Genomic DNA, 23,017 nt, shown 5'->3' with positions numbered 1-23,017 from the left:
CCATTTGAGTCCAGCGTTATGCACAGCGGAGCGTAAAATAGTTTAGATTTCATCAAACGTCTGTTATCCATATTAAGGACCTTGATGAATCTGACGATCTGGCACAGATCTTCCGTGGATATTCAAAACATGCTCAAAGCTTTGCATTGCGCACTTTGTCATTTTTGGGGGCTGATGTGCGTTTGCCGTCTCCCTGCCACTGGCGGTGGTGTGGGTGTGCTGTGGCATTAATTTTGTATATGTTTCTTATGTATTGGTGTGTTTGCTATTGGTGTGTGGGCATGGTTCGGAGTAGTTTTAGGTTAGACATGACAAACTGTGTGTCAGGAGCCGGCCAGGGGAGGCATTCATATGCCTGTGATAGGACACTTAATATTCCTGTATATTAAACACACATAAATCAGACAATAAGCAGCGCTCGAATCTGCCCAGACGGGCCCCGTCTACACAGGCGCAGAACACGCACAAACAAACAACATCTATGGACGGCCAATTCAAGTAAATTAGATCAGGCAACTGCTTTTATTACCGAGGCAATTGCTTTCCGCAAGCCATTTGAGTAACTCACAAATTGGTTTTATAAGTCATGTACACACAGACACAGGCTACAGACACATACAGAATAGATACACAGTTTACTTGAAAAAAGGGCTGTGTTTGGAATAGAATACTAGCCTACTACATACTGAATGCTAAACAATAAGTACTGTATACTAGCTACTATTTAAAAAAATGAGTAAGTGAAAAAAATTGCATTATTCCAAAATAAACATTTCCAAAATCATGTTTAATAATGTAAATAAAAGTTTGTTTTGCATTTTTATAAAAAAAAAAAAAAAAAAAAAAATTGCTACTGATATTATTTCAAGCTCATTCATCACACTAGGAATCGAAAGTCAAGTTGAGGGCATTGCATTGTGGGATATACAGTATGCTATTCTGTGTAGTGTGCTTTTTTGTAAATGCAGTAATTCGTTTTATGTATATAGAAAATGTAAACTGCGCAAGTATGCATACTGTATAGTGCAAAAATAATAGAAGTAGTATGGTACTTAGCCAGAAATGCACTGAAGGTAATTCTATGTATGCAGAAAATGTGCATAGTATGCATACTACAGTATATACTGCAACAGAAATAAGTGTAGGATTGGTAGTATACCATTTCAAACAAAGCCAGAAATGCACAAAATGTCATTCTATTCATATAAGAAATCTGCATACTGTGCATGGTATACGCATGCATACTATATACTGCAATAATAGTAGTAGTATGCTATTTCAAACAGCCTTAAGTGCACATAAGGTTATGCATAGAAAAAATGTGCATACAGTGCATTCTATATACTGCAACAACAGTAGTAATCCTGAAAATTTGCATACTGTACATGGTATGCATACTATATACTTCAGCAATATTAGGATAAGTTTGGTATTGTGAGATTCTGAATACACCCAGAAATACACACACAACGCAAATGTAGTAGGTGATTCTATGCATACAGACAAATTGCATACTATGCCTAAGTATACAAACTGTATACTACAACTAATATGTATTAAAACAATACTACTACTACTAACACAGCCAGAAATGCACACAAGAAACCCCTCATCTTATGCCAAAAAATCTGTAAGACATGCATGTAAATAACCTTGTTTAATTAGACGCTGTGAGAAAAAAAAAATCTTATCAGAAGACAAAAAGGAAGAGGGGGATGGTGTCAGACAGAGTGTGTAAGCTTGCATGTACACGGATGGGGGCATGCATTTATGATCTGAGTTGCAGGTCTAATTGTGATTTCCCATAAGGGCTGACTATTAGTTTCCAGCTCATTAATTACCCTGTTGCTCAGGAATCATTAATAGTTAAACTTACCACAGTTTTTCTGATTGGATAAATTTTTAACAACCACATTAGGGGCCCAAAACACACACAAACACAGAAAAAAAATCTCCCACTAAGATACTCAGGAATCGTTTTTGACTGTTACGAGAGCTGTCAGCGGGATCGCAGTGGTAACACTTTGCCTCCCTCTTTCACCGGATCAATCAGATCACACACGTAGTGACAACCACACACACACAAACACTCACCGCTGTGACAAGGACCATTAAAATCACTCCCAAGGCAGCTGTTGGACCGAGGGTTTTCTTTTAATTGTTTTTATTTTTTTAAAAGATCTACCATTCGTGAGATATTAGGGCCTAACGAGCGGCGGTCAATATGAATATGCTGCTGTGTGTTTAACGCGCTGCTGGAACCTCCAGCCATCCACCTGCCTACAATGTGGAGCATGAAAGAGAAATAATTAAGCATAAATAATTAACATGGGACCCAGCAGACGAAAGTGGAGTCTACAGCCCTGTGGCGGGGATCAGAGTTGCTTCCGGGCAATGACGCTCTCTTCATTTATTTGCCATAATGATGATCTCGTCCACTTGACTTTGTCTCGCTTCAGTTTAATATTGAATCATTAGCACAGTTTCTCTCTAAATTGTGTCCTCTGGCTCGATTATGCTGAGTTTGCTCTAGGTCTGCCTTTGAAAATAACAGGTCACATAGGTAGCAACACAAACTAACACCACTTAATATAAAATTCACACATGAAACCTATCTATCTGTCTATCTGGCCAAAACACCTATTTACAAGTCTTTGTCAAGTTTCTCTTGATACAACTGATTTTCTTGATACATTTGACAGTTAACAGTTATCTAAATCTACTTCTTTAAATTTAAATTTGAATTCCAATTCTGCATCCTGTTTACTAACTAAATTCAAACTCAACTGAAATACAGGAATATAATGTATTTTTAAATGTTATTCTTAATTCTGTTCTGAACAACCCACATCCTGGGGAAAAGTCCTTACTTCTGCAATTCTGTTTGGTGACACCAGTGGCACAGAAATGACACACTTCATCTATTATTTAAGGTTTTCTGTGATTTCCTCATGAACTGATACCCGACTCATTTTGTGGTTTGCCTTTTAGCTGTGAGGGCTGATCGAATGAGAGGAGGTCGCAACAAGTTCGGCCCCATGTACAAACGAGACCGGGCACTCAAGCAACAGAAAAAAGCCTTGATCCGGGCCAACGGACTCAAGATGGAGGTCATGACACAAGCCATGCAAATCGTCCCAGCAGACCTCACCATTACCTCTGCCATTCAGAACATCCATTCGGCTTCCAAGGGGCTTCCACTGAGCCACCACCATCATCACCACCATCATCACCACCACAGCTCCTCCAGCGCAGGCCTTCCACCTGCAGACTTTGACCGCAGTCCCTTTGTCACCTCGCCGGTCAGCATGGCCATGCCGCCGCACGCCGGAGGACTGCAGGGTTACCAGGCGTATGGCCACTTCCAGAGCCGCACCATCAAGTCAGAGTATCCCGACCCCTACACAAGCTCACCGGAGTCCCTCATGGGCTATCCGTACGTAGAAGCCTACGCGGGTGGATCGCCAGCCACCTTCCCTCACCTGGTGGTGGAGCTGCTCAAGTGCGAGCCGGACGAGCCACAGGTGCAAGCAAAGATCCTAGCATACCTCCAGCAGGAGCAGGCCAGCCGAGGCAAGCACGAGAAACTCAACACTTTTGGCCTCATGTGCAAGATGGCCGACCAGACACTGTTCTCCATTGTAGAATGGGCCAGGAGCAGCATCTTCTTCCGGGAACTGAAGGTACGTGATGCTTTCGTTGGTTTGGTGTTGGGTGGTCTAAATTGTCAAGTGATCTAAAAGCATTTTACATTGAGTTGGGAATCAGTTGGGATCTCTGTTGGCCTACAATTCAGTATAATTCTCGGAAAATACAGAGTTGGGGTTTTTGTTGGTCTGCAATTCAGTGATGTAGATGAGTTTGTTTCTTCATTTTCTTCATCAGAACAGATTTGGAGAAATTCAGCATTACATCACTTGCTCACCAATGGATGCTCTGCAGTGAATGGGTGCCGTCAGGATGAGAGTCCAAACAGCTGACTCACACGACTCCAGTCCATCAGTTAATATCTAGTGAAGCAAAAAGTTGCATGTTTGTAAGAAGCATTGAATCCTTTGGTGGGCAAGTGAAGTAATGCTAAATTTCTCCAAATGTGATCCGATGAAGAAACAAACTTATCTAAGATCTTGGATGGCCTGAGGGTGAGTACATTCCTATGCTTTAACAACGTGTGGATCCTGATTGGATGCCAATGGAAAAAAGTGATTCCAACAATGTGGTTCTTCTGTTTCGTCATAATTATAGTTATAGTGTGGACTTCGCTATTCTCATAGAATTAGAACAATTATTAAAACTATAGTTTAAATTGGTGTGAAAAGGCTTTTACACTTAGAATAACAGAATAACGTGATGTTATGATGAATCTCACCTGTAATGTTTCCCAGCATAATCAACACTACAGTACACTAGTCGAACTATTAATATGAACGAGACAAATGCTGCCATTTGACCTGATAGTGCACAGTTTTCCATAAATAACGACAGAGTCTCAAGGCTATATGTGAAGACTTTTTTTCGGCATGGCCTGAAAAATACATTATGTATTTGTGTGAGTATTTCAAATGATGTATTGACACAGTGATCTATAATTGACGGTTTACTACACCAGCCGAAGAGGCCAGTCAGATGTTGTTCATTTTTTATTTTCACTTGTTTTAACTTTTTTTTTTTCCACAATACACATCTGTCTGACAGAAATATTGATGGGATTGAGAAGACTGTGAGGGTTTTAGTAATTCGTGCATGTCTGCCTTTGTGAATGATTTTGGTGGTGAGCATGCTGTATTTTACCCGTCCATGACATGTTTTGATATGCCACTGGGAAATCTGACAGCACCCAATTCAAATCATTCATTTTGTGCTGTTAGAGCTGCAGGCACCTTATTGTTTTCCTCTCATCGCTTTCAATAGCTCATGAGTTGTACTAGAATTCATTTATACTGAGGATTGACCTACAGTATATATCTGGACATATATCTCATAGTATATTTCTCTATTTTGATATTTGGATATGCAAATGTTTTTTTTTTTTCGACATATTTTGCTGGTCAGAAATTAATTATAATTCAGTTTTCATGTCTTTGTTATAAAGCTGAATGTTACGCTTTTCCCAGTGCTCTTACTCATAGAGCTTTATTATCTGATCTCGCGCTCTTTAGCTCAAGCATTGTATTCCCACTTTAGCGTGGATTAGCATTTGTGTATGGCTAATTGCTTTCTGTATCATTTACCTTTAATTGTGTTTGCACTTCACCTTTTGCCGCGGTGGAGTAGTTTCCCCTTGATGTTATGACTACTTTTTCGCCCCGGCTAATTGTTTTACACAATAGTTGTTAAAAGAGACAAGGGTGTAGCTGTCGAATTTGACATTAGTAGTCGTAGTGTAGCGTTGAAGTTGTAATTAGCGTAGCTCTCATGTGCCCTCGCTAAATCGTACATTGAAGCGCTAACGGAAAAACCGCAAACAAAAAAGCTAGCACTAGAAAGTCTGAACCCACTCCTGACTCTAATTAGCGAACACTCGTATGGCTATTGTTACCCACGGAGCTTTGTGATGCTGATGGAGGTTTATCCCACATAACATTGTGGTTTTAACAAGCTTCATCTATCGAGAGCTCAAGACAAGAGCTATATATTCAGGTTTAATGGCATAGAAATGCAGTAAATGCTGCTGATGTTGCTGTGAAAGGCCTCTCCTCACATTTATTCATATTTCTGAGAATTTAGTCGTAAATTTCTCAAAAGGTGCTATGGACTAACATGCAAATTATTGGAATCAACAGTTTCATTATCAGTGCTATGCTAGCAGTTTAGTATATTTATATACCGGCATCCATAGATATGTATAGATGCCCCATTCGATGGCTTCAGGAACGTAGATGCGGCCGCCATCTTGGAACGGTCAACTTGACGTCATTCACCACACTGTAGGTTCTCACAGAGCCGTTGAGCCTTTCTGTGCAGGATTGTGGCATCTTTCGAATATTCACAGATTATTATGGTGAATGACTTCAAGTTGACCGTTCCAAGATGGCGGATGGCTTACGTATAGTGGCCCATAGAAACAGTCGCTAATGAGGCATCTACGTATATATTTCTATGGCGGCACCTGTGTAAACAACCACTGCTAGCATATGCTAGCTAACACACCTGCTCGTAGAGAGCTCATAGATGTATAGTATGTAACCCAAAACCATCTTAGACATCAATTAATGCTTTATCTACTAGATTAATGCGGACAAAAATAATTTGCGAATATTCTGCAAGTGAGCTAATAACAAAGTGGTGGGTAGCATATAATAAACACAGGAAATACAAGTGAATATAAGGCTTGTCTGGAAGGGTGGTGAGTCGGCTATAAATATATCTACATTTACAGCGCTATTATTAGCCTCGTAAGAACAAAAGAATTTCTCTCGTAATAGAGCCGGGTGCGAAACGTCTGCCAAGTGTTTAAAGATTTAGTTTCCATAAGTTGGACTTCGGTTACAGCTCTCATAAATATTTGGTCATGATGGGATCTCTGAAGAGAGCTCACTATTGTGTTCAGACACATGAAAAAAAAATGAGAGGAACGTTCCGATGGGAATATTTCGATGTTGGTTTATAGTGATTGTGTGAAATTTGGGCTGTAGAGTTTGGTGTGAAAAATTTGCTTAGCTACCAATCGACCCCAGACATGACATATTTTGCAGAAAAAAAAAAAAAAAAAAAAAAAAAAAAAAAAACATTTTAAGATACTTTTAACCCTATTAACCCTTTAAAACCTCTAAAGTGGTTTTTTTTTTTTTTTTGTAGTCATATTTAATACATTAGGCTTTTATGGCTCATACAGTATGATATCATATATATATATATATATATATATATATATATATATATATTATATATATATATATATATATATATATATATATATATATATTATCATCTACCAGTAAAATTGTCATAACTGCTATTGTAGTCCCCCAGATTGCTGGCTAATAAAAACAATGTCATACAGAAGATTATATAATTATAGTCTAATTATGTTGATAATTTAGAGACCATAGAAATTTGTATATCAAATATGATACAGTAGACCTTATAGGGTTAATAAACAAAAAGCCTTGTAAAACTACATCAAAATTGCTATTGTAGCCTCCCAGTTAGCTGACTAATAAAAAAGGGTTGAATAGAAGCTAATTAATTCGGAATTAACTAATTTGTGTACTAAATATGATACAGTAGGCTTTATAGGGTTAATGAATGAAATCGTCTGTTAAACTAAATCAAAATCGTTATTTTATCCTCCCAGATAGCTTGCTAATGAAAACAGTGCTGTACAGAAGCTAGCTAGTTTTTCATTGCTTGTTGTACAAATGCTAAAATGCTTGCTGTATGCATCATAGTGTGTGTGTGTGTGTGTGTGTGTGTGTGTGTGTGTGTGTGTGTGTGTGTGTGTGTGTGTGTGTGTGTGTGTGTGTGTGTGTGTGTGTGTGTGTGTGTGTGTTTGAAGGTGCGTGCCAGCAGCATCCCCGTCGTCTGGCTGGTTTGTCATGCTAAGGGTGGGAGTCATGTTTAGCGGGTGGGTGGAAACAGATGCAGGCTTCCCAGTGTTTGCATTGACAATATGAGCTGGTATGAGGCCTGTGTGCGTGCTTGTCCTCCCCTGGCTCTGTCGTTAGCTGCCCGGCCCATAACGTGGAGAGTGATTCACATCCATAGAGAGATCACCCTTTCATTGTGGATGGCGGGCTATTGTTTAACGGATAGGATGCGTGCACTTGGCTTTTCCTCAGCACACAATGGCATTAAAACTCACAGATTCACCACAGGCTTAATCGTTCTAGTGAGGATTCTTGTCTTTTCTGTACCCGGCACAATGTACTTGGGTAAACTTAATCACCGCTGATATTGTGCCACAAATGTACTGTCTTAAATTTAGTCTTCCGAGCTGATAAAAGTCAACCGTGCAAAACTTACAATACCCTGACATGTGGCGCCAATATTTATTTTTATTCTTTCACGGCTGCTCAGGGACTGTTAGCCACCTTTTTTCGCTCTCTCCCTCATTTTTCTCTCTCTCTCTCAGCAGTGAATTGAATGACAATACCAGGCATGCCATTAAGTAAACCAGCACTGTATTAGGGCCTTGTTCTCCAACCTGCACCCAACCGTGAGACTCGTGCTTATTGAAAAAGCAGCTGTGAGGAGAGAGAGGACAGGAGATAGGGGACGGTCTGTAGCTGGCCGTCACTCCCTGTGGCACTTTCAGTGTTATAGTGTCTAGAGGGTCACCAGTCATTCACGCTATGTGTGACGCCACTTGGAATTTTGTAACATTATTTGTTTTATTATTTGTATGTTTAATTATGGAATGTATAATTACATAAAAATGTACAAAATTTTGTAAATTGATTTTTTGATCAATTTTGATTTCTGTAGGATCACGTGACACTGAAGACTGGAGTAATGATGCTGAAAACTCAGCTTTGCATCACAGGAATTACTTATATTATAAAAAATATATTCAAATAGAATAGATAGAATAGATTTTTTTTACTGTTTTTACAGTATTTCTGATTAAATAAATGGAGCCTTCTTTTATAAAAACATCTAGTGTAAGTGTCCAAATACCATTGCTGTATTCATTTCAAATCGAATATTTTCACCCTCCATTAATATTTTAATGCTCCGCAACACTTTTTCTCATCCTTTTCCGTTTTTGTTAATCCGCCAGTCCAATTTCAGAGGTTCATGTCAGAGACTGTAATTTCCGTGGCCGTCGTATCTGCAGAAATTAATAAGGCGTTGCGGTCGTGATCTGTGAACTTGTGCACGATTTATACCCCCCACCCCAGCTTCATCTCCACATATACAACCCAGACGGGCCGCTGCGTCTCCTGCCCTCCCCGTGACTCACAGACGGCCTGAGGTCAAGCCAGCGTGCATCCTGACAAACAGCCTCGCTCGCATGTGAGCAGAGATTTGTAACCGTGTCCCTGGTCCGCCGGATTTGAATTATTCCGCCCGAGCCTGCCGTGGCTTTACGTCGCCGTGTGGCGTGGGGGGTTATTGTCACAAGGAGAAAGGGGGGCCGAATGAGCCCCAGAAGCGACACCAAGGGCAGGGGTGCGTGGTGAAGGACGGGGGTGGGGGGACAGGTGGAGGTTAATGGTCCCTGGACTGGATCCACCAGCCGCTCAGACTTGATATATGGGCTTTGGGCCTGGTGCAGGCGTAGGCTTTCAAAGATATATTATTTCATTTGAGACGCAGCATTCTCAGCCCTGCATTTGTCCACTGATAGATGATATCCACTGGCTGGATTGGAGCTAGCGTGTGAGTTTTCGTAAGGCCTGCTCCTGTACATATTTTCTTTCTGGCTATTCTCCCGTCGCTCTTTTTTTCCTGCTATTTCAGTGGTAACAATGTCTGTTTGATCAGAAGAGATGGGCAGCAGGAGACGTCCACAAAGGCCTCTTTTCATTCATAAATAATGCACAATTGGATTTTAATTATTTAATATTGATCAGTAGTTATTTAATTCAATTGCTTGCCATAAATTTTGTGAGTTTGCAGTTTTTTGTTTTTTAATATATTTTGAATATTTGAGTTTATGTTTTTTGTTTGTACATTATATTGGCATACATTTTTTTTGGGAGGTACATGTAACTTTGCCACATTCAACTAAAGTCCACGATGTCAAGCTCCCCAAATGTCACTCAGGCTTTAGCCCTTTCCCCTCTATAGTTATTCTCTTCAACCTCGTATACCTCACACTTGTAAATTAAATTTGCACAGCAGCTGTAGTCTTGCACCTGTTTTATGTAATGGGTTTGAAACGAATCCATAGAATGCAAGCGCCAACTGAATGTGTAAAACTTTTTATGTGCACATTACAAAAGAGCATTTGTTTAATTCGTCTGGATCTGCTGTTGTCTGTCCTTCAGTGTTTAATTAACTTGTAGTAATCAGTGCAGGCATGAGGTTTCTAGTGTCCGCTTTCCACCTCGCTCTGTCAGCAGTTGTCTACGACGTCTATTTTTGCTTCTTATTTACAGCTGTCTATTCCGGACGCGCTGAAAGGTCCCAAAGACAATAGATAAGGACCGTGGTCAGAAAGACAGGCAGCGTGCAGGCTAGGCTTACACTTATATTTAACTGCACTGTGTGAATGGATTTGCTCCTGATGAACGGCATGTGTGTTTCAGCTGGAGAACGTTAGACGTCACCAAGGCGTCAGAAAAAGACAAAGCCACCTGTTCATTAAAGCGGCTTATATCTTTTATTTCTGCCTCACAGTGTAGGTTCGTTTGGCATCGTCTTGGCACTTTTAAATGTTTCCAAGCACATTACGTCAATGAGCGTAACTTTCAGAATAGTTTTTGTAATTACATTCTTTCTTTATCCTGACCCCCTGACGAAGATGAAAGGAAGCTTTCACCATTTCTGAACTACGGGAGAGGAAAATATTTCAAATTCACACCAGGCCAACACTCAAGTAACTGACATGTTGACAGCGGTTTTAAAACTAGAGTGCATTGCGTTACAATGGTGCAATGCCAAAAATGGCACTATATGGACGTAATAGTTAAGACACTAATGTTTCTCTCTGATTGTGTGAGCAGGCCTTTGAATTCTCTCTGTACCTGTTTGCGAGGCTCAGTGAAGGAGGGTGGTCTGCAGCTGCATGCGTCTGACATTTTGGCATGAGACCCATCTAGTGTTATCCAGTTCACTTTTTTTTAGCCTTAATACCAGTGTGTCACTCATTACAAAGGTTTTGGCTCAAAATCAAGTCATAATAATTATTTGATTAGGAAAAAAAGAATTTATACACTATGGAATTGATGAAATGCCAGATGAAAATGATTTATAAAAAATATATTAAAAATAACATATATATATAAAAAAAACAATGCAATATATAGCCATTACATAAAAATGGAATCATAACAATAAATAAATAAATAATGTGTGAATTATTATTATAGTAAATTATGATAGTAATAAAATAAATACATTTTAATTATTTGTTCAAATATATATTATATATAAAATACAATTTTTGTCTAATTGTTCAAATATATGTGAAATATTGAAAAAAAAACTAAATTCCATATATAGCCATAAAATAATTATGTAAGAATTACAAATAATAAATAAATAATAAAAAATGTGTGAATTATTATAGTATTTTTATAGTAAACTAATAATAAATGATTATAATAATTTATAATAATAAAATAATAAATACATTTCAAGTTCAAATATATATATTATATATAAAATACAAACATACACACAGATATTTGCAAAAATACATACTTTTTCTTTGCATTATTATATTAGGCAATGTATATTGCATTTAGTCTCAAAAATGTATATTATGAATATTGTGTGTGTGTGTGTGTGTGTGTGTGTGTGTGTGAGTGTGTGTGTGTGTGTGTGTGTGTGTGTGTGTGTGTTTGTGCAATTCTATAAACATAAATTTAAAATATAATTACATTTAAAATTACAAAAACAAGAAAAAGTGTTTGCATTTATAAAATATGTTCATATAGTATAAATACAATTCAATCTGAATTGTTTCTAATCCATATTATACTTGCAGATAAATTAAAAGAATATTATTTTGAAACAATAAAATGACCTCTAAAACTATTATTTGCTATTCTGATATATTATACTCGAATATTAATCATCCTAAAATTATCCTGTTAGTCTGGTGAATGTGTGTAAATTATATAAACTATTTATTGATAATTTGCTATATTGATATATAATATTAATATAATTAAAAAATGTTTATTGAGAGATCAGCTGTTCTTTTGGGTCTCAATAAGAGCAGATGATGGAGTTACTAATGGCATTGTGTTAGTACTCTTACAGACGAGAACAGACAGACGCATAAAGCCACTCTGGTAGGTGACTGCATCTCCCCGCTAAATAATACAGGAGCCCCGGCCTACCTGGACCCATTTCCCAACAGAGCCAATCAAGAGTCATTTCCTGTTGTCTGTCAGCTTGTCACACAAAAGCCATAAATATTGACAACCATTGCCAATAAAGACACCCATAAATCACGGAATTGAGGGGAAAATACGTTACGGGGGGAAATAAAATCAAATAAAAATACAGCGATCATTCTAAATGTGAGACGTGAATATGTGTGTGTGTGTGCGTACAGATGGAGAAGCGCGATCGATACGGGTTTGACGTGGCGTGCACAACTCATTGTGGATTTGGAGAGCATTATTTTCTCACTGAGTCGTGGAAAGGGGGGGTTGGGGTAAAGTAGCGTGGTGTGTGGTACTTCAGAGAGCCTTCCCTCCCATGACTGCATGTATATTAGGAGTCTAATGTTCAGCTGAATAATTGATCAGGGCTGCTGTGTTTTTGATAATTAGTTGATAGCTTCTTAGCTTTAAGCCCTCCGATCCAATGGAAAAAAAGTACACTTTTTTTACGTGAATTGTTTGAAACAGCTGCTCAGATGGACTTGATGAATGGCCTAAGGTTTGGATAAGTTTTGTTTTGTTTCGTTCTCATAACCTAATTTCATCTTTCCATTCTTTCTGGATTGTGCTGTTGCTCAAGAGACTTATTATAGTTTTGCAAAGCATGCAGAGCGAAAAAAGGTTGCGGTTTTATTGAATATCACTTCATTAATGAAAGGCTGCCACTTTACTGTTCATGAATGAATTAAATTAATTAGTCTTTAATCATAGCATCTAGAAGTAACAGAAAACCCTTCAGGAAAGTACATGAGAACATATACGGTATATGCACTTTGCAGTGCTTTGTTAATTACTATAGTTTTCTAGCCAAGTATGTGGCAATGTAGCTTTATATTGATGAAGAACAGACTGTAAGAACCTGTTTCAGTTTCATTCTGAAAAGATACACAGTAAGTGTCCTTGAAGTGGAATATGACTGCTGGCAGCTGAACACAGCACAGCAGGTGTGGATTTCATCTTTGTTTTCCCTTTATTTTTTAAAATCCCAGCAATAGTAGAGCCATTTATACCTATACACCTGATCTGTTTCAGTACGTCTGTTTGAATTGGAATATAAAATGGTCAACTTCAGCCATCTACTATTATAATTAGAAGTAGTGATAGACTGATATATAATGGCTGCTGGAATAAGTAAATAAATAATCAATGTAAAAATATTTGTAAAATTATTTAAAACATTTTTACAACTTACAAAAATAATTAATATTTATATTTCAATTTGTAATTTATTAAAATATTTTTAAATATGTTGAAAAATAATTTGAAAATGTATATATAAACTTTTTATAATATATATTATAACTTTTATAATATTTAGAATATAATTTATAAATATAATATATAATATATAATATATATATTAGAATATAATGTATATATATATATATTATATATATATATATATATTATAATTATAATTTTTTTTTTTATATTATAATGTTGTGATCAGTTGTTGAAAGAGATATGTGTTTTGAACTATTTTTGAGGAGTTTTTATTGTCTTTTTTATCTGTGTTGTTTTTGATGTGTCACTAAATTATGTTTGATGAATGCACGTGTGTTGTTTTTATTGTGGGATGACATGATGAGGGGCTGCTGGGGGCCTCCGATCAAACTCTGGGTGTTTCACAGGTCAAGAGTCACACTCGGGAGAATGTTAATGCAGTCATCGTGGGAACTGATCAATCGCTATTCCCTGTCTCGATCGATCAAACACCCCTCCTGCAGCCCCAGCCTCAGCCAGCCACTCCACCAAGTTGCTCGGTGTCCACTTGCTGGCCTTGGACAAGTCCCAAACCTGCTCACCTGCACACTAACACATGAATTATGGGCATCTGTTTATCCCCCCCTCAGAGAGACACTCAGAGAAAGAATACCATGAGCTCTTCACAGATTTAGCTACTACAAGGAATGCAAATGTTTTCCCAAAGATATTTTATGACATCTCAATTTACATTGCTGTCAGGCTCACAGTGAAAGCCTACATAATCTATGTGTCCCATGGACACGACATCACTGGGACAAGATTACAGAATGGATAGTTTGCATTGCTGATAGTCGGTTTCTGCGTCCAGCCTTTCTTAGACTGCTGTAACAGACCACACGTAACATACAGTATCTAAACATTTTGAGCACATTTTAATAATGTCGCTATGAATCGACACAGTTCAGATTTAAATATTTCATTTACCCTCTGTTATGTCTTTCCAAGCCCTTGTGATTTTTGCTTCTGTTGAATTCAAGATTTTGTGTTTTTATTTATCTTAGCTGTGATTTTCCATAATGAAAGCATTTTTTGGCTGTTCGCCATAAATGTGGTCCATACGGCTATTGCTCTATATTACAATTGTTTTAAAGTCATACAATAGATTTTCTTGTGGGAGACACATTGAAAATTAATTGTGATTCACTAAAAATCTTGCCCTCCACCTAAACTTACAAGAAACACAAGAATCATGATGTTTATTAGGAAACTTTTGGAACTTTACGGCCCTTAGTGTTGATATTCTTTGATTATATGGACAAGAGCCGGTATTCAAAATGTCTCCTTTTGTGTCCCTTAGAAGAAATACAGTCATACAGGTTTGGAATGACTTGAAGGTGAGCAAGGTTTGATAAAATTGTAATTTTTAGGTAAACTGTATCTTTAAAAAACATCAGTTACAGGACTATGGTCAGCCATTTGTCCCGATTATAGATCATTAGTACACATTAGTGTACATTAGTACACATTTAAACTCCTGCAATGCTCTTTCACTAGGCTCTATCCCATTTGAAGCAATATCGGACTCTAAAATAAGTCCAGAGAGAGAGAGTGAGATGCCAGGCAGCTCCCTCAGAGGAGCATGGGTATGAAGCAATGCAGCCGTAGCGGCTGGTGGCCACCTGCTCAGTCCCAGAGTGCTTATCAGACCCCCTGGCAGCAAGAGAGCAAGTGAACAAACAGAGGCCCTGCCATGACAAACAAGCTGGGAGATTTCAACAAGATCAGTGAAAAGCGAGGCCAAATAAACCAGGCCCTTCAGTCTCGAGCATCCAAAGCATGTCAAATCAGCTCCCATGGTACGGCTAAAGAGGAAGCCAGAATGTGACACCTCAGCACAAATTGTTAGCACTTCCTTTGGGGATTCAGGGGACACTTAGATTATCTCCCATAAGTGTAACTGTACATTTATAGGTTTCCAAAAACTATTAGTGTTGATAAAGAGATCAACGAAGCAGATAAAGCAACTTTTCGTTGGTCAACGCAGACAATATTAATCTGAAATTTTTTCCACCCTGATATGAAACTCTTGTTTCTTATTAGAATGTCTGAATTTCGGACATGAAATTTTTGTGAGCAATGGTAAATGTGACCAGCTTTAGCGATCTGACTCGCTAAAGTTAAAACGGAAATAAACAGAAGAAAAAAGCAGGGACCTAAGTCATATATACTCATGAAAAATGACACTTTTGGCTTGGACCAGTAAGCACCCACCCTCTTCATGTAATGATCTATTTTTTCTTATATAAATTGCTGTAAGAAAAATCACCAACAGAAGGGAAACATCCAACATCAAATACTATTTGTCAGCCTGGCAGAAAGGAAGTGCGTGTAGCAGCGTGTGAACAGATGTCCACAGAAGACAACTCAAAGCTCACGGCCTGACGGCACCATTGAAGTGCACTTCAAACCTCACCTGTAGTTTCGTCGACCAGCAACACTGATCCACATCCAAGAGGTCAAAAGATTTCAGATGGGATTTTTTTTTTTTTTTACCCCCTCGTATCATTTTTTTTTTTTTTTCGTGTTTATGCAAATGTGATTGTGGACCGCACACTCACGGCCTGCCTTTGGTTGTAAATAAATCATTCATCTCATTCTGTTCATTAATGGGCACTCAAGGAGATTCTATTAATCTGTTCATTAGGGCACTTCAAAAACAACAAAAAATACTTATTAAAAGCAGTTCCAGCTGCGTAAGCTCGTTACTCGCGCCTTAACAATGCTTGTGGCACTCAACCAAAACCATGTGGTATAAAAAATAAATAAAAAAAAGCTTGTATTTGGCAATTTGGAGTGTATTCTATTATCACCGGTCAACCCTTTCAGGCAGTGATGAATAAATATTTCTTTTGGATCTGCAATGAGACATATTTGCACATCATTTACATTAAAAATGAATATTTTGTAATTATTTTGATTAATATTTGATTATAATTTTAATTTAGAAATAATTGATGGTAGTTTAATTTGGAAATTAAAAAAAATAATCACTGTACATTGTACATGTTACAAGGCAACTTCCTCAATGCTGTTCAATGTGCCGCTGAGGCAGACAGGGTCTTAGGGTCTTCTTTAGGAGCAGGACGGGGCTCAGCAATTGATCTCTACATTGATCTAGCAATGCCTGAATGACCGTAAAGGAATTAAATTGGTTTCTTGGAGGATATGCATTTTTTATCATAAGAGAGAAGTAAAAGCTCTGATTTAGAAAATTTGGAAGCACAGCACATGAATAAATGCAAAAATCTGAGTATTTAGTATGTTGTATGATTTATATAATTTTCTGAGGTATGAGTTTATTATTTGTGTATTGTGAGATTTCAGTGTAGGTCAACAGATTTGATGTTTAATCGCTTCTTATTCAGTCAAACAAAAGCTCAGATTCCTAATTTAATGCCTCTAGACCGAAATCAATAAGTGTGTTTTTATTTGGCTGATCTCCAGGTATTTTTCCAGCACCTTACACCACCAGCTCATCTAGATAAACATTAACACCTGATTGGCATTTTATTTTTAGCTTGTCATGATTATACAGCTGAATTTACAGTCTGTGAGTCTGCCTGAGTTTATTCCTGTGATCCATGCTGGAAAAAAATACTAATCAAATCAACTGAACGACAGTCTAAAACATTGAAATACCGCATATTTTGCCAGTGTTGCTGGGTGATATGTACATATCATTTTAATACACATTAGCACAATGCATTTCTGTGTAAACTGTTTGTAAAAAACTAAATAAAAAGTTGATGTTGTTCTTTTTTTTTGTTTTATGATAATAATATTGTTGTAAAAAAGAATTATCAAAATAAGCCCAAAAGTTTGAAAATTATAAACCCAATTGTTGAATAATAAACCCAAAACAGTCAAAATTTTCTTGTAATGATTATTGACAGATTTTATATTTAAACAATTATGCTGTTTTCTTTGCAAATTGTTTGTAAAATCATTCCTTCATAAATTAACAAAATTCAATTCAAGAATTTTTTCAATATTGCTTAAAAATAGTAAAAGTAGTTTTACGAACAATTTAAATAAATTAATTCTGCTGATTTCACGAACGAGGTCCCATAAACATAAACTTTAAAAATAATAAAAGTAGTTTTAGGAACAATTTAAATAAATTAATTCCTTTTTTCCTGTAAATTGTCAAATTTATGTAAGCAAATACGGTTAATAGTATTTAAAAATAGCAAAATTCATTCTGCTAATATTTGGCTAATGATGCCCAATAAATGAAAACTTTTGTAAGTATTTGAGTGTCTGTTGTGTACAGTATTTGGTTATTTATGTGTAATTTGTGAAAAATTTTGTTTGTTCTTAAATTGTTGCATTTAGATTTAGTTTTAAGAATAGTAAAAAATTAACAGTTTTTACAATTTTACACCGAAATTCGTTCTGCTTGTTTTTCATTAATGCATCCCGATAAACACCTACCTTTGTAGATATATATGAGTAAAAAACATTCCTAAATTTTTGCGTTCAATTCAACATTACATTTAAGAAAATTACTTACTTAAATTAAAAACAGTAAAAGTATTTTTATGAACGATTTAGACAGAAAAACACAAATGCTGATCACATTTGATCACACTACACACTACCTCCAGTGTTAAAGGACATAGCTTGCCTGTCGTAAGTGCACATCAGAGCCGAGTTACACATAGCTGTGACAGTGCAAAGGGAAGTGAGCTGAGATGGAAACAGCAGTGTCAGACACACTTTAAAAGGTCAGAGATGCCTTCTCTGCCCATCTGACGTGTTTCTGGCAGCAGCCCCGGTCTGCTGTGTCTTCCCCTGTTTTGACTCATGGCACCCTTGTCCCTGTTTGATGACCTAAAAGCGCCGGGCATCAGAGGCTCATGTGGGGGCAAGGCCTTTGATGAGAACGTCTGTCAAAAAACAGACTAAATGACAGGTTTCTTTGTAGAATGGGCATTTTTGGCTTGCATGAATTGAAACATGAGATGTGTTAACAATACCAAATGCATATATTTGCTTCTTGCAGCCCTAGTATTTCAAACCTGGAGATTTTATGAAATTAGGCCATGCAGTATCGATTGTACAGTAAAAGAGTTGATATAAGTGATGCAATGATATCAAACAAGAAGAGATTTGATTGGTTTTCTGAGGCTTTTGCTTTGCCGGATTTGGAAATCCATTCTTTCAATTGATTTTGTAGCATTTGTTATGACTATGAGAGCAGCACAAACAAGAATCGCAAGCAGCCAAAACAATCCGAACCAGATATCGATGGAGCCTCCCAAGGTAGTAAGAGGCATTTCATTCACGTTATCTTTGCCTTGAGAAACCGCAAGTATTATTTTCATGACTCGTTGTTGCCTCGAGAGATCGTAAGTATTATTTTTTTTACTTTTTCTTTTCTTTAATGATCCTTATCTTTAGGTTTATTTATTTTCATAACCGTTTTGTGTGTTTTTCTTCAGCGGTCCACACAGAAACATGTAGCAGTTTGAAGAATAGTCGGACGGGGACTCATTTTCACAATTTTTCCTCATTCTTCAGACTGAAAGAGCTCGTTTCACCTCTTGTGTTTAATAATTGACCGAGGGAGCCATGAGAACCCAGGAGGGTGACAATGAATGTGTTGTTGGAGCCGTTCAACTCCTGTGCGAGAGCGCTTCAATCTACGTGCTCCTAACTGCGCTACGCTAAACACGCTACTTAATCACAAGTGATAAATGAAGCTGTATCTCTTGACAAACAGATTAATTAACAGCAGGTGAAAAACAGTGACATTTGGTGAAGTTCACATGAGAATGACCTTTTGCGACCTAAAGATCAATATTGATTTCCTACTAGCTGTCGGGACTACTAACACAGACACTACTAACATGAATATTAATATTGATTTTGTTTTAGTATTAGGTTCTAGTAACACAAACACAACTAATAGTAACAAGAGTTGTAGATTTACATAATGTTGCATATTTGGCATATTAAATGAGAAACAAAAAATGTTCAACAGAACTTGATATTATCCATCTGAGATTGATTGTTCATGATAAGTTGTGTCTACACTACTGGTAAAAATTGTTTTTTTTTTTTATGTTTTGAAAGTCTCTTATGCACACCAACACTGTATTTATTTGATTAAAATACAGTAAAAACAGTAAATATTGTGAAATGTTATTACAATTTAAAATAACGTTTTAATAACTCTAAATATGCTAAAAATATTGTTTATGTTTATTAGGGTTGGTAAAGTTTAACTGAATTATAACTAAATATTTTTAAAATAAGTTTTAACTTAATTGGTAAATTATTGGGGTGGTTGTTCAAAAAATGATGAAAATTGTCTTCTCATGTTGTACCAAACCCATAAGACCCTTTGTTCATCTTTGGAACACAAATTAACATATTTTTGATGAAATATCATGTTCAAGGCCCAGAAAGGTAGTAAGGACATCGCTAAAATCATCCATGTGACATCAGTGGTTCTACCGTAATTCTATGAAGCTATGAGAATACTTTTTGTGCGCAAAGAAAATAAAAATAATGACTATTCAACAGGGGCAGTCTCCACCACCATTCATGAGAGTACCACGATGCATGCTCTCGGATTACATCAAAAATATCTTAATTTATGTTCTGAAGATGAACGAAGGTCTTATAGGTTTGGAATGACATGAAGGTTAGTAATTAATGACAGAATTTTCATTTTTGGGTGAACTTATGCCTTTAAAGATTATCCAGTTAATCGATGTTAAATTCAAAACTGAACCATTCTGAGCACGCCCACCTACTACAAAAAGTTCTAATTTACCCAAATTACTACTTCTTACACATTTGTTGGTCTCTCCTCAGGTTGACGACCAAATGAAGCTTCTCCAGAACTGTTGGAGTGAACTCCTCATCCTGGACCACGTTTTCCGGCAGGTGATGCACGCCAAAGAGGGCTCCATCCTCCTGGTCACGGGGCAACAGGTGAGCGTCCGCTTCAGTCTCCTCCATTCCTCCCCGTAGATCTCATCAGGCCTTTTTGCCAGAGTGGATCAACACCCTTTAAAGTGCTATCGACTGCCCCGGCCACTCCATTAAAAATAGATTACGCTTAGGTATAAACTAATGTGGCCAGAATAATCAATTGTAGACTTCTTATCAAGTGCGTGGTGAACGAATAAATAAAATGGTTGGTTAAGCATGCACGAGTCATCGCGGTGAAGAAGGGATGAGAGACACAGAGAGACGGACTGGGAGGGAAAGCAGAAGATATGTATGATTTGCCTCAGTCGTCTCTGAGGAACATCGCTGGACGGACGCCTCAGGCTCAGCTGAAGTTTTCTGCACACGAGGACCTTTAATTCTGTCTTTGGCTCCAGCACATGCACACACACTTCCAGAAGATGTTTAAACTGCTTATAAATAAATATGCTTCTGTCTGCCTGTCAGTGAGGCTTGAGTTTAATTTTTAATTCTCTGTTTTCCCTCCTCCCTCTCCTGCTCAACAAAGTGATCTCTAACTGTAGTGACAGCTCAAACACAGGGACTTGTGAGCAGGAGAACTTTTCCAAAGAGTACACATCTTATCAGAGGATTATGTATCGAAACAGAAGTGAATTACAGGTGATAAACGATATGATATATATATAACATAGATACGGAGAGGTCATCTAAGAATAAGAGCAAAGTTCAAGAAATATATGATGGTGACTTTTCCTGGCCGTGGCCTAGCGCTTAACACACATGCTCTGGTAAATCATACAGCGAGTGATGTGAGTTCAAATCCGGCTCCTGATGTAATTTCCACCAAGTCAACTAAAGGACAGGGAAAACCCAAATTACAGAAGACATCTTTATTGTCTCAAGAACATAGTTTCTTCTAGACCGTTATGAGATTAAATGATGAACAAACTCGTATGCTCTGGTAAATTATACAGCCATTAACACGAGTTTGAATCCGGCTCCTGATGCGATTTCCACCAAGTCAACTAAAGGACAGAGAAAAGACGAATTAAGCATATTTGATGTCTCAAAATCATCTCAAAAGTTTTTCAGTATTACTCAAGCATTTCTAATCAAATTCTCCCAATATGAAATTATCTGAATTATATATACCTGTACATAATTTTACAGCTCTATACGAGTTCCTGTCATCATTTGAGACAAAGTTGATACTTAAAAGAAACACAACTACGAACTCCACTTTCACAGTTTTTGGTGTCGAGTCTATTTGAGGTCAGAAATTGATTTGTTTGGTTGGTGTGAAAGTGGTTTCTAGCCTCCTGAGCCATGAAAGAGCAACCTCTGAGCAATAAAATCTGAGAACGTTTGTTAGATATCACATGTGGAGATCTGTGAGAGCTACAGTATCTTTGATTTGTCTGGATTGTGAGTGTCCTGTGTAGCGTGCCTCTGTGTATGATTAGCGAGGTCTGGAGGAGGGTTGGGGGCGGGTTGGAGGAGGACCAGACCTTGTTTGCATATTTTGCCTAATGAACAGCTGGTGCTGAAAAAAGCCTTTGGGGAGAGAGAAGGCAAAGACTCAAACAGTTCATTACGTCCTATTATTCCAGAGCAGACTACTGACAGCACAGCCACACAACACAGTCGCGCATGAACACGGGCTTCTGCATAACAAACAAATGCTCTGCCAGTTGTTAAAGCAATATTGTGATTCAGTAATTCAATGTAATATAACTTCGAACTGGTGTGTAGTGCATGTGTGTGTGTGTAAAGCAATATTGTGATTCAGTAATTCAGTGTAATATAACTTCAGACTGCTGTGAAGTGCATGTGTGTGTGTGTGTTTATAGAGACATAATTTTGTTTCTCCACAACACTGTCAGTGACAGTCAACTGAACTGCCCACCATCTCTCATCTTGTTTGAGGACGTGTCATTGTTTTTCTCCAGTGTTGGTATGGCAGCAAAGCACTGTGGGGGATCAGTCCTGAAGTGCTGTGACACATGACACTACATGGGCGGCTTTCCAATATGTCACAGACCTACATCTCCCCCTCCACCCCGTCTTTTGCTGTATCTGTCTGTCTGTCTCTCACTCTGAAGGTCCCAGATCTTTAGAAGAATCTGAATCATCATAATGATATTCATACAGGTCTCAGTATTTTGTCAAGATCAAGCATTCACTGATATTCACAATGTTAGAATGAATTGGGCAAGTGTTGCTTAGTCGTCATTATGGAACAAAAATGTCACAAATAACATTTTATGAACAATTTTTAGTTTTTTTTTTTTTTTTTTGGGGTTTTTCACTGGAGTTTTCAGTTGTGTATATTTTTTAAATACTAATATTAATATAAATATGCATCATTTTACAAATTCTATTTAAATAAGTATTAATGTTTGTTAAATATTTTCAGTATTTTGCATTATTATTTGTATTTTTAAGGGTAATCCCACTACTTTAAGTGGTTACTTATGCTTGAGGCACATGGTCAGTTGGTAAAATCCCAGTTAATTGACAACTTCAGCAGCTTCATATGGGCCTCGAAGAGATCCATGAATACAGCTGGTGAGAAATGTGCAATTCTCCAGCCAGGACTTTAAAAAATTCCACTCATCATATTTACACAATAAATAAATTCCAATCCGCTCGCGTTTTTAATTGCAAATCCAGCTCAGAGGGAGCTCTCCTTACGCTTAGGAGGCCCGTAGTCTACCTTTTCCAGAAACCCTGGCGCAGTCAATTATGGTAATGAATTGTCAATAAATATAAAAATTTAATATGGCCTGCTTACAGTGAGTGGCAGCTAAGGACTTGCCTCC

At 37.4% G+C, this 23,017-nt stretch overlaps 1 protein-coding gene across 2 annotated transcripts in view; it reads left to right on the top strand.

Moving 5' to 3' along the window:
• nr5a2 (nuclear receptor subfamily 5, group A, member 2) overlaps nucleotides 1-23,017 on the top strand; it is a 53,940-nt gene that overhangs the window by 8,310 nt on the left and 22,613 nt on the right. For both annotated transcript variants that reach the window (XM_042748981.1, XM_042748980.1), the window contains exons 4-5: nucleotides 2,992-3,683; nucleotides 20,097-20,216. In XM_042748981.1, coding sequence (XP_042604915.1) covers nucleotides 2,992-3,683; nucleotides 20,097-20,216 — 812 coding nt within the window. The remainder of the gene's footprint in view (nucleotides 1-2,991; nucleotides 3,684-20,096; nucleotides 20,217-23,017) is intronic.

This window comes from Cyprinus carpio, chromosome B22 (genome assembly GCF_018340385.1).
Source record: "Cyprinus carpio isolate SPL01 chromosome B22, ASM1834038v1, whole genome shotgun sequence".
Taxonomy (NCBI): domain Eukaryota; kingdom Metazoa; phylum Chordata; class Actinopteri; order Cypriniformes; family Cyprinidae; genus Cyprinus; species Cyprinus carpio.
Note: the sequence above shows the minus strand (reverse complement) of the source record. Positions and strands in the feature narration are given on the sequence as shown.